The sequence below is a fragment of the Anomaloglossus baeobatrachus genome, chromosome 3, assembly GCF_048569485.1.
Source record: "Anomaloglossus baeobatrachus isolate aAnoBae1 chromosome 3, aAnoBae1.hap1, whole genome shotgun sequence".
Lineage (NCBI taxonomy): Eukaryota > Metazoa > Chordata > Amphibia > Anura > Aromobatidae > Anomaloglossus > Anomaloglossus baeobatrachus.
In genome coordinates, this window is record NC_134355.1 from 221091524 (window position 1) to 221104111 (window position 12588).

At 41.9% G+C, this 12588-nt stretch overlaps 1 protein-coding gene across 2 annotated transcripts in view; it reads right to left on the reverse strand.

Moving 5' to 3' along the window:
* FH (fumarate hydratase) overlaps positions 1 to 12588 on the reverse strand; it is a 280161-nt gene that overhangs the window by 59990 nt on the left and 207583 nt on the right. For both annotated transcript variants that reach the window (XM_075338213.1, XM_075338212.1), the window contains one exon: positions 1516 to 1719. In XM_075338213.1, the coding sequence (XP_075194328.1) occupies positions 1516 to 1719 (204 nt within the window). The remainder of the gene's footprint in view (positions 1 to 1515; positions 1720 to 12588) is intronic.

Consider the following 12588-nt stretch of genomic DNA (forward strand, 5'->3'; position numbering starts at 1 on the left):
ATGGCAAGCCTGAATGTTGACACATCATGACTACAGCTCCGTATTTTATAACAGTAATAACCAATCAAAACGCATCTGCTACAACCAATCCGAATATATTAGGCGTGATTATTTAAAACCACAAATACGCCCTGAACGTTTAATGACGTCACAAACAACTACGAGGATGGCCGATTACACGGTGTCACACTTTGCAATGTGTCGTTCATGAATACAAAACTAAACGATTTTATGGAATTAAACGATGAGTACACGATGGCCGAATTTCAAACGATTAGGCATCGGTTGGACTCGCAAGGAGCTGTCACATGAGAAGATGTCGTTACGAATGACGGAAGTGCGTCACAAAATCCGTGACCCCAACGATGCATCGCACAATATATCGACTCGTGTAAAGCAGCCTTTACTGTCGCTCTCCTTCATTCTCGCCTGGATTATTGTAATTATTTACTAATTGGTCTCCCTGTTACTAAACTCTCGCCTCTCCAATCCATTCTGAATGCCGCAGCCAGGCTCATTTTCCTCTGCAACTGCTTCACTGATGCCTCTGCTCTTTGCCAGTCATTGCACTGGTTGCCTATCCGCTACAGAATCCAACATAAACTTATCACTCTCACTCACAAAGCCCTCCACGGTTCTGCACCCCCCTAAATTTCCTCCCTCATCTCTGATTTACCCCACCCGTGCCCTCCGCTCTGCTAATGACCTAAGACTGACATCCTAAACAATTCGATCCTCCCACCCCAGTCTTCAAGATTTCTCACGAGCTGCGCCTATGCTCTGGAACACACTACCAAGAGCAATCCGATTAATTCCCAACATCCACACCTTTAAGCGGGCCCTAAAAACGCATTTCTTTAGACTAGCCTATCACCTCACTGCCCTAATCTAGACACTTTCTGCCCTTCATAACAAAAAATGTACTTCCAAGTCTTGTCCCTTGTACCTGTATAAATTCTGGCCAATGACGGGTTCATGCAGCTGGTTTTGAATACCCTATCAAATCGATGGCTGGACCATATATAACAAGCTTTTCTCCCCCCACATTGACCTTTTGTGCCTCCCCTATTTCCTCATAGACTGTAAGCTTATGAGCAGGGCCCTCACTCCTCCTGGTATCTTAATTTTGTTTTTTTGTATTGTCTCAATTTGTCTGTACATGTCCCCTCTGAATTGTAAAGCGCTGGGGAATATGTTGGCGCTATAGAAATAAAACTTTATTATTATTATATAATGAAAATATCAATCCCCTATCAAGTCCAGACACAGGTTTGCTTTAGTCTCTAGCAGCCATGCCAACTCAACAGCAGCCAGCAAATGGGCAAAAGAACTGACCTACTTCCACAGACTGCAATAACTAAATGCTGCGTTTAGTGGCAATTAAGTGGTTAAGCAGCAGCTGTTAGAGGCAGATTCTGGCTGTACAACACATCTGGCACCTGCCGTGTATGTTGCAGACTTGACTCCCATCTTGTACATTTATGGAACCTCCAAGAAATAAAATGATGTTATTACCCGGCATAATGCTGCTTCCAGGTTCATTTTCTGGCAAAATTAATTCTCCAAGACCAGATCGTGGGCCTGACCCAAGAAAACGAATGTCATTGGCAATCTTCATTAGGCTACAAGCCACAGTGTTCAAAGCGCCACTCAATTCAACCAGGGCATCGTGGGCAGCAAGGGCTTCAAATTTGTTTGGAGCAGTGATAAATGGTAGTCCTGTGGGAACATTAGACATAAAAACTTTAAAACTAAATATTTTTTAGTACAATATTTGCGTATTTGCAGGAGACTTAAGATAGCAGCAGGAAAAATATGACACATGAACACGGTTGGGAATAACGTTTGGAACACCATTCAAAGTCCGAACTGGGTGCAAAAACCTAAAAAAACATCACTATGGGGAGATAAGGTATGCACACCAGTGACTATGTAAGGGGAATACATGAAATAGCAGAAACTGCTGTGTGAATACTGACTTGAAAAATCCAATAGCTATATGCAAGAGTGAATATGTGAAAAATGGAATCTGCATTACTGCCATGAACATATGAATCAAGAGAAATTTAGCTACTGAATTGATCAATGCAATAGAGCCCCAACACTACGCCAAAGTATTTCTCTACGTTGGGGTCCCCCAATGTAGAGAAATACTTTGGCGTAGTGTTGGGGCTCTATTGCATTGATCAATTCAGTAGCTAAATTTCTCTTGATTCATATGAAAGAACAAAACCTATGGAAAAAAAAATTGCTGTGCGCACACTGCGTTTTTTTTTTCTTCTCAAGAACATCCTTAAGGGCTGCTTCTCACTTGCCAGTTTCTCGCAGTAGAGCAATGCGAGAAAAACTCGCATTGGAATCGGACACATGTTAGTGAATGATTCAGCTCTCATCTGCGATTGTTTTCTCAGTCCAAATCGGACTGAGAAAAAAATCGCAGCATGCTGCTTTTTTGCAAGTTTCTCGCACCATTTGTCTCAATGATTTCCTATGGAAGGGGATTAAAAGTAGGATCACACACACGCACCAGCGTTCACATTTGCGAGTGTGGCAGTAACTTCGCTCATTAAATATTCAACAGATGAATGTGACATCACATTCCCAAAGGTAAATTAACTGACACAAGTGTAATAGCTTTTATATAATTAAGATGTTGCATGAAACTAGCATTGCAAACGCGACACACACGCGAGCAAAAAGCATCGCACTTGCGTTGCACTCGCACCTAACGTGAACTAAAATCAGCTTAGTATTTTTCAGCCCAGTCGGACCGATTTTACTCGCATAGATGTGTTTCCAGCCTTATGCAGAATTTCTTAAGAAAAAGAATGAGCATGTCACTTCTTTTCTGCAGGTACCTGCGTTTTTTGCCATAGATAATGGTAAAAAAAAATGTAGGGACCAACCTGTGGAAAAAAACGCACCAAAACCGCAACAAAATACGCACAAAAACGCGGTAAAACCGCATGCGGTTTTCGGTGAGCTACTGATGCGTTTTTTGACCGCAAGTGCGCTAATCTTTCAGACTCAAGAAATTTCTTGAGAAGAATCCTTTTTCTAGTGTGAACAGAGCCTAATATTCCAAGTTAACTTTTTTTTTTGTTAATATAGATTTGCACGATACTCTATACTCAATATACAAAGTCATATACAATGTGCGAAAGCACACTGCTTTTAATGGCCACATCAATTCTGCTATGGTTATAAAAAAAATGATATTCATAAAGTGTAGAAACCATCAGACCACGAAAAGGTGGACCTCATTATGGATGGATGAACAAAAATCCAGCTGGTTCAACACCATGTGCACGAATCACACGGTCCGTGTGCAACAATGAGGGGGAAAAGAAAAAAAAAAAAAGACTGCAGCTACAATCAAGAACAAGTATGTAAATTATGTAACTGCTTTATTAAAAGTTTTAAAACAAATTAGGCAAACCACAAGTAAAAAATGCAATGCATTTCAGATCATTTATGATCCTTCGTAGCATGATTCCTTCAATGCTTTTAAGAGGGATCATAAAGGGAAACAAAATGTATTTTATTGTAACAGCATGGCATTCTGGAAATTACAGTCAATAGACATGGTGATATGTAAATAATGAAAAAATGGAAACTCCATGTGAAACAAGACTTGTAATAGCTTTGAACTCGTTATCTTTTGATAGGATCTGCTTAGCTTTTTCTTTTTTTAATGTGTTTTATAAAACATATTTGGTAGGTTGCAACATCTATTTTAGTCTAAATATATGGCTTCCAAATTTCATCTATTTTTCAGGTGTCTGCTTTTGTATAATACAAATATCGTATCTGGTTATCATTACTGATTGTGGAAAGTAATGACTTAAGTTGAAGTAATATTGGCTATACCAATAAGTTGTTGTACACGTCTGGTTTTTTTTTTTTAACGTGCACTTTTGTGAAAAAACCTAAAGGATTTCTTACAATCAGCAAAGTGACACATCCCTGAAGTCTCAAACATGTTCCTTATTTTTTGCCTTGTAGTTTTGGATCAAATTAAAATCTGAATCATGTTAAATCGTATTCCTTGCCAGGAAGGAGAAAATTAAAAATCCATTTTATTGTGCCAATGCATATTAAAATTCCAGCAGGTACAGCATATCAGTCGGATGGCAGCAGAACAATGCGTTTCGATGCCTCAGGTCTTAATCATGTTCTGACTTTGAATGCAACCAGCTTCCTTTTGTTGAGTTCTCCCTCCTCCAAAAATCAGAAACATGTGTGGACTGCTCCATGGCAGCTCCTGATATGGTAATGGTAGGAGAATCAAACAAAGTAAGAGGAAAAAACAGCCAGTGTAGACAACATAAAACATAAATGACATAACATACATATTTTTAAAATGGAGATATGAATACTCCCAATATAAGGTGACAAAAGATGAATATAACAATCAATAATCCATAATCATTACAACATATTCAAAAAACATCTCATTCATATCTCAGTTTTAAAAATATGTATGTTATGTCATTTATGTTTTATGTTGTCTACACTGGCTGTTTTTTCCTCTTACTTTGTTTGATTCTCCTACCATTTTTTAAATCAGATACTTTTTTATTAAAACAGAATACATACAACAGAATAATAAATCGGCATCCAAATTAAATTTATCACATCTATTACCCCTTTAACTCCCCCTCCCGCCCCCTCCCCCACCCTGGCAGCAACACTTCTCCCCTATACTACATCCCATATAGTACACACTTAGAATACCCTCCAACTGCAATATAGCAACCATCCCGTTGTCCAGGAGGAACAACTAGTAACACAAATAAAACAAAACACACACATCAGAGGTCTCAGACGGCTATCCCGGTCCCAAATCAGTTTACTGGTGCATCACTCGTCTTATTCGCATTGCAGCCAAGGAGACCATAGCTTCTCAAACATTTTAACATTCCCCCTTCTTTCATACACTCCCTGTTCCAGCTGAAGAATACATTTCACCCTTTTAATGTACTCTCCCCTGGTCGGGGGGTCTTTTTTAATCCAGGACCTGGCGATTAGCTTTCTTGCCGCATACAGCAGCCTAGCAATGGCAATTTTCATAGTATTTTCCACCCCAAGCTCCTCAACATATCCCAATAGGCATATCACTGGTTCCCTGGGGAGGACACACCCATATGTTCTTCCTATCTTGTGGATAACCTTAGTCCAAAAGGAGACCAGTCTCGGACAAGACCACATCATATGAAAAATACCTGCGTCAGGTACCTGACACCTTGGACACTCCGAATTCCTTTTCAACCCCATTTTAAACATCAGTAAAGGAGACCTATATACCCGGTGAATCACGTATAGGTGAGACAGTCTGGCCGGTTCGCTCATGGAAAGTTTAGGGACATACTCCAGGATACTCTCCCACACCTCCTCCGTTATCGGCCCAACTTCCTCCTCCCATTTAGATTTAGTTTTAATTGGGTAGTCTAAAAGAAAGGTATGTAGTATATCTTTATACGTGCCAGAAATGATCCCTTTAGTGCTTCCTCCCCCCTCCCACACATACTCCAGTACCAGGTCAGTATGGCCACACTTTGTTTAGCCGCTTGGGCTGCAATCGCATGTTTTAATTGACTGTAGTGGAGCCAGCCGGACGCCGGTAACTGAAACTCACTCTGTAACTGCGGGAACGATTTCACAATTCCCCCGTCCAATATCTGATGCATGTATATTACACCCTTGCGTCTCCACTCCTCAATATTCCCCATTTTCTGAATCTCCGGGAGATTACTGTTATCCCAGATAGGTGTAAACTTAGTTAACCGGGTCACCCCTCTCACCCTTTTCAGCCTATCCCAGGTCTTATTTATAAGTGCCATTGTAGGAGATGTTCTACCCAGGAGCCCCACCGCACCATCCTCTAGTGCCATTACCAATGGACTTCTACCCACTATGTATTCCAGTACTTCTTTAATGCCACCATCTTTCTCTCGATCAGACCAACCCCTGAGGTGTTGACATTGCGCCGCTATATAATACAATTCCGGATTTGGGATTGCTAGACCCCCCTCATCTTTCGGCCTTTGTAAAGTCTCTAATCGCACGATTCTCCTACCATTACCATATCAGGAGCTGCCTTGGAGCAGTCCACACATGTGTTTCTGATTTTTGGAGGAGGGAGAACTCAACAAAAGGAAGCTGGTTGCATTCAAAGTCAGAACATGATTAAGACCTGAGGCGTCGAAACGCGTTGTTCTGCTGCCATCCGACTGATATGCTGTACCTGCTGGAATTTTAATATGCATTGGCACAATAAAATGGATTTTTAAATTTTCTCATTCCTGGCGCTGGAACTCTTTTCCTTTTCTATTATTGATTGACTGCCTAGTCAAATCCGTGCGCAGGATCTGGAACACACCAGCAAGGCAGTACGGTGAGCTGGATTACCCCTTTTCCCTCTGCAAATCCTATTCCTTGGTGTACTTATGCATGTTTATTCTTTGCATACACTCTTCATTTCTTCTTACAGGTTTTTTTTTCTCTCTTTGACAAATGTATTTGTTGCCCTTATCCATACTTTATAGGATTTTCCCTCAATCTCATTTAGCACTGGACTTAGTCACCCCTAGGATGAACCATTATTGCAATTTTTGTAAATATTGTGCATAATATACCTGTATATATTATCTGTATCACACTCCATGTTTAATGGTTTGTAACTACTCTGTATCTTTAAAAGTCACCGACAAAGAAAAAAAGTCAATATAAAAATTAATTTTTATTGGTTATAAAATATAAAAACATACACAGGATGTCTCAAGGAAGCAAGCCCCACAGAAGGGGTTAAAAAATAGATCTCGTTATGTTGGGAACACCATAAATTTCACAAAAATCATTATTGTAATAAGTATCAGCCCGTAAGAAAATTAGTGATGGTATATGAATGTAGCTATAGCAGTATATAATGACACAAGTGTGCTATGATAATGAAAAACTAAGACAAAACAGAAAGTAGCAAAGTAACAACCAATATACCTACGGGGTATCACAGAAAATGAAGAACTGTCCCACACCCTCTCCATTAGTGACTTAGCCACCCCTAGGATGAGCCGTTATTGCAATTTTTGTAAATATTGTGCAGAATATACCTGTATATATTATCTGTATCACACTCCATGTTTAATTGTTTGTAACTACTCTGTATCTTTGTTTGCTTAGCGACACATGATTAAGACCTGGGAGGGTCGAAACGTCAAGATGTTTATATTATTACTTTTATTATTACTAATATTACTATTATCTATTATTGAGACTATGGAATGCCAACTGCTTAATGGATCAGTTTCAAATGGATGATTACTTGACAGTTCACATGTCCAGTAGCTATTTATGCAAAGCGGTTCCAAAAATACATCCAGCAGCAGGTTATTTTTCTAACCTGACGAAAAACTTGTGTCCTGCCAAGATAATGGATTGCTGCTGGATCCGTTTCAATGGGATGATTACTGCACACGTGAACTTAGTTGTAGCTTAACAGCTGATTGATTGCTGTTTAGCGAGAGCAACAAAAAGAGCTGTAACATTTTATATTTTTTTTTCAATGACAAATGTGTTAAGGTTTATATTTTGCATGCTGACCTATAATTCTTATTGGTATAATTTTGGTGTCAATTTGAATTTTTTGATAACTTTTTATTCAATATATTTAAGCAAAATGGTTACAAAATTGGCAGTTTTTTTTATATTATTTGCTGGGTGGGATAAATAGCATGCTTATTTTAAAGTTTGAAGCTTAACTTACAAATAAGTCCTCAATCTCGCCTGCAGCTGCTGTCCTGATATTTCCATTAATAGACATATGTATCACATACATCCTTGGCTACTGAGGTGCCATATGCCAAGGAAGCATGAGGTACATCTTTGGCACAGTAAAATTTGAAGGGAATCTCTCACCAGGTTTTGTTACCTCGTCTGAAAGCAACATCTTGTAGGAAGAGAGATCCTGATTCCAATGATGTATCACTTAGTTTATTGGGTGCAGCAGTTTTGACACAGTTCTCGAGATGTACTATTGAGCTGAGTTCACATAGCTAACCATTCCCACACTACAGCTTTGTGTACATTGTCTATTGACAGTAAGATGCTCATCAGAAGATGGAGCATAGTCTGACAAGGACTCATAAACCCTGTATTCCAGGCAGTGATAATCTTCTAGTGATAAAACCTTCATTGTGTTGAAACAACAGCACACAGCTCGATAAGTGACGCATCGCCGAATTCCGTGTTTTATCCCCTCCATGATGCTGTCCTCAGATTACATAGCAAAAATCTGCTGATTCCCTTAATCCCTTCAACAAGCAGCCGGTTTTCACCTTCATGACCAAGTCAAATTTTACAAATTCTGACCATTGTCACTTTATGAGATAATATAAGAGAAAAGAGGAGTGCACTGCTAAAATGACTATATCAAAAAGCAAATATAAGGAGTGCAAGTTCTGCAGTGTAATCGGACACAGCAAAAGAGGAGAGAAAGAACACTGCAAAAATTGGAGCTAGCACAACCTGAAATAATAAATACAAAAAGCCACTTTTATTACAGATCAAAGTTAAAAACAATAGCCTTAATACATTAACACCAACACCCCATAATAACTTCTGTGAGATGTAAAAAAATCCCCAAATACCATACAAAATACAATAAATACAAGCAGCCGCCCAAAGCAATAGATAAATGGCAACAGGGTAAAGCAAGGGTATACAAACAATAATGGGTACCCTAAATAATGTACTATATGCAGATCAGTACATAATGCTCATGAGCCATAAAGATCCACATACACACATAGCAGGACCATGAAGCGATACACTAATGGGACTTAACTGCAAAAACAAGGATTAGACCTTCCGGTAATGATATTTCCAGCAGTCCATCATAACAGCACCACAGGAGGTTGCTCCCTATCCTCTGTAGGGACAGGAACACACGCAAGAGGTTAAAAGCCCCTCCCACCCCATCCACACCAGTACTTTAACAATTATCACACCAGGATGGGTGCAACACTATTTTATTATGCCTGGTTAAACACATGCTAACTTCACATATGCCAGAAGGGAGGGATATAAGGGTGCGGTCATGATGGACTCCTGGAAATATAATTACCGGTAAATCTAATTCCTACTTTCCAGGTCGTCCTTCATGACAGCACCACAGTATTGTCATGCCTGCCTGGATTCAGACTCAGATGGGCTGTAATGGACAGGCTAGAGGGAAGCCACTTCACCAAGCAGGACCCCTAAAACCCTTTTAACCCCTATACAGGGATTTGGAATTACACTGGGCCCCGGAGATCAATACCTGTGGAAGGCAGCAGTCCGAGAGAGTAGTAGTCAGGCAGGGTCAAACCAGAACAGGGACAGAATCGGCAGGCAAGGACGTAATCAGAAAATGAAGCAGAGATCAAATCCGGATCGGGCAGCGAGGTACATAAACAGCAGGCAGGAGAGGTAGTCAGGAAACAAGCAGAAGTCAGAACACCAGAATCACAAACCAGAACAGGACGGAACAGGAATCAGAATATCAGAACTATCTCTGGCAGTGGTCAGCAAACAGAAAGGGAATTAAGAAGGGTGTGGTGTCTTCCCATTGGTTGTTCATGAATAATGGTAACTTCAGCTGGAAGACACACGAAACCTATAGTCAGCCAGTGGTACTGCAGATCCCCAGGAAACCCAGCCCAGTGGATGAGCGGAGCCTGCGTCCACCGGCGCCGCTGGCATCGACTCCTCTGCCATCACCAGCACTATCCACGGCAGGAACACGGCGTCGCCTGGCAATCGGAGTAGAAGTCACTGGAGCGGACTCCGGTGGTGACGTAACAAGTATAGCCAATAAACCATCTTAGGGTGGGACAACTGCATGAAGGACCTTTCTACCAAAAGCCAGTTTTTGATTTGAAATAACATACAATTTGTAATGCTTACAAAATGTAGATGGACTGACCAAGTAGCTGCAGCACAAATCTGATCAAGGGAAGCCCCTGCTCTAGCTGCCCAGGAAGTGTAAAGTGCCAAGTGGAATGGGCCCTGATAACCCCCGGCAGAGGAATGTTAGCTGAGGAATAGGCCAACTGAATCATAGATCTAACCCATCTAGCCAAGCTAGATTTAGATGCCTTCCAGCCTTTGTTCTTCCCTGCAAACTGAATGAACAAATGAGAATCCACTCTCTAGCTCTGGGTTGCCTCCAAATAGGCCAATAGCACCTCTAGAACATCCAAGGAATGTAGCTCCTGCTCCTTTGCATTCTGGAAGATGAACAAAAGGATGGTAGCACAATCTCCTGACTGAGTGTAGAGGCAGAAACGACTTTTGGAGAAAAAGAAGGATCCAGCCATAGGACCACGCAATCTTCTCTCACTTGAAGGTATGGGTCTTCGATGGAGAGAGCCTGCAGTTCCCCTATTCGCTAAACGCCGATTTACACACAACGATATCGCTAGCGATCTCGTTAGCGATGTGACATGCCCAGATCGTTGCTACGATTTGCCAAGATTGCTCATAGGTTGTTTTGTAGCGGTCACACATACCCATCTCACAAACGACGCAACATCGTTCAGCGATACATTGTTTGACCAAGGCGGTCATGTGGACACCGTCACACAGCATTCCTCCTAACAATTCCGGCAATGACAGAGGCGTATAATTGTCCATAGCATACACCCTGGCGTGACACCAATCAGAGCGGAGGAGGCGTGGAGCATTGCTCGTAACGACACGCCCACGTCGCTGATGACGGACGCACTAACGAGGTTGTTAGTCGTTGGCAGGGTCTCAAACGTAGCAATATGTCTGCTGCGTTCCAAACGACGAACAATTTTTTAAAACTGAACGACGTGTCAACGATTTTCGCTATTTTTAAAGATCATTCGGAGTTGCTCACAAATGTCACACGCAATGACGTAGCTAACGATGACGGAAGTGCGTCATGAAAACCGTGACCCCCCGACGACATATCGTCAGATAAATCGTAGCGAGTAACGGGGCCTTTAGTGGAAGTGATTGCTACCAAAAAGATTGTTTTCAGGGAAAGCTGTTTGATATCCAGGTCAGAGTTCGCGGAATAAGGCTGGCAACATAGAAAGTTCAGGACCAGATTCAGATCCCAAGGATTAGATGTACTTTTCAAAGTGGGTCGTAGTCGCTGAACGGCTTTCATGTACCTCAGTATCCAGGGAGGAGCGGCTATCTGAGTCTCGAGGAACACGCGAAAAGCTGCCACCTGCACTTTCAAGGTACTTGGTTTTAACCCTTTATTAAAGCCTACCTGGAGAAAATCCAGAATGCTGGAGATATTGGGCTCAGTCTGCTCCGTCTGGTAGGTACCCATAAAAGTACAGAAAACTTTCCAGATCTTATGGTAGATATCTTTAGTGACAGGTTTAGGCATGGTTGACCCCATCTGCAGCTAGGCTGTGAAACACGGCTGAATTCAGGGTCCACTTCAATGCTCTCATTTGACGACGACTGAGATAATCAGCCTCCTTGTTATCCAATCCCCGGAGATGAAGCGCGGAAACTGAAGATACAGTGGCCTCCAGAAGGAGGAAGATGTCTTCTGCCAGCCTTTGTAAACTCGGATGTCGGGATCCGCCCTGTTAATGGAGAAAAGAGAGATCTTCGTGATGTTGTCCGAGTAAATTTTTATATGTTGACCTTGTAGAGAAGGCATGCTGAGACAAAGGGCTTCTAGGACTGCCCTCAGCTCCCGGAAGTTGGACGACTTCGACTGGACCGCTGGAGGCTAAGTCCCCTGGAGATAGTAGTGATCCACCTTGGCACCCCAGCTGAAGCGGCTTGCGTCCGTCGTGATAGGAATACTCAGATCAAATACCCACTCAACGCCTCTGGTCAGGTTCGATGTTTTAATCGAGTTAAGTTTTGTGTCTTGCAGAGATGGCAAGTATGTTCTTCTGCAGCGGTCTTGAGTGAAACTAACTCCAACGTACGATTCCTATACAAAAAGTCATCAGCCCCAGCACTCTCATAGCCTGGTGGATGGAGACCTTTTCCTTCTCTGAAAACACACTTCTTTCCTGGGAGATGGCTACCACATTGTCCATGGGCAAAAAAAAGAGGTCTGACTGATGGAATCCAGCAAGACTCCCAGGAACAGTCTGAATGTTTCTGGCTGCAAGCAGGACTTTTCCTCGTTCAGGATCCAGCCCAATTTTCAAAGGACACCGCCAGTGGCTTGAAGATGATGCTCCATCTCCGGAACGGATCTTGCAATCAGGAAGAAGCCATCGAGGTATGGAACAACCACTACGTCCTGTAGATGAAGGTAAACCACCATGTCTGTCACTACTTTCGTAAATATTCGGGGTGCTGAAGAGAGGCCAAATGGAAGGCACCGGAACTGGTAGTGGAGAGTGACTGAGCCGTAGTGGAGAGAGAATCTGAGAAACTTCTGACTGAACGGATGAATAGGAAGATGGTAATACGCATCCCACAAGTCTAGCGTACACATCACCGCTCCCTGTTCTATAAGGGGAATGGCCGAGCGAATGGACTCCATTCAAAACTTTCTGTAGAGAACCCACTGATTTAGGGGCTTGAGGTTGATAA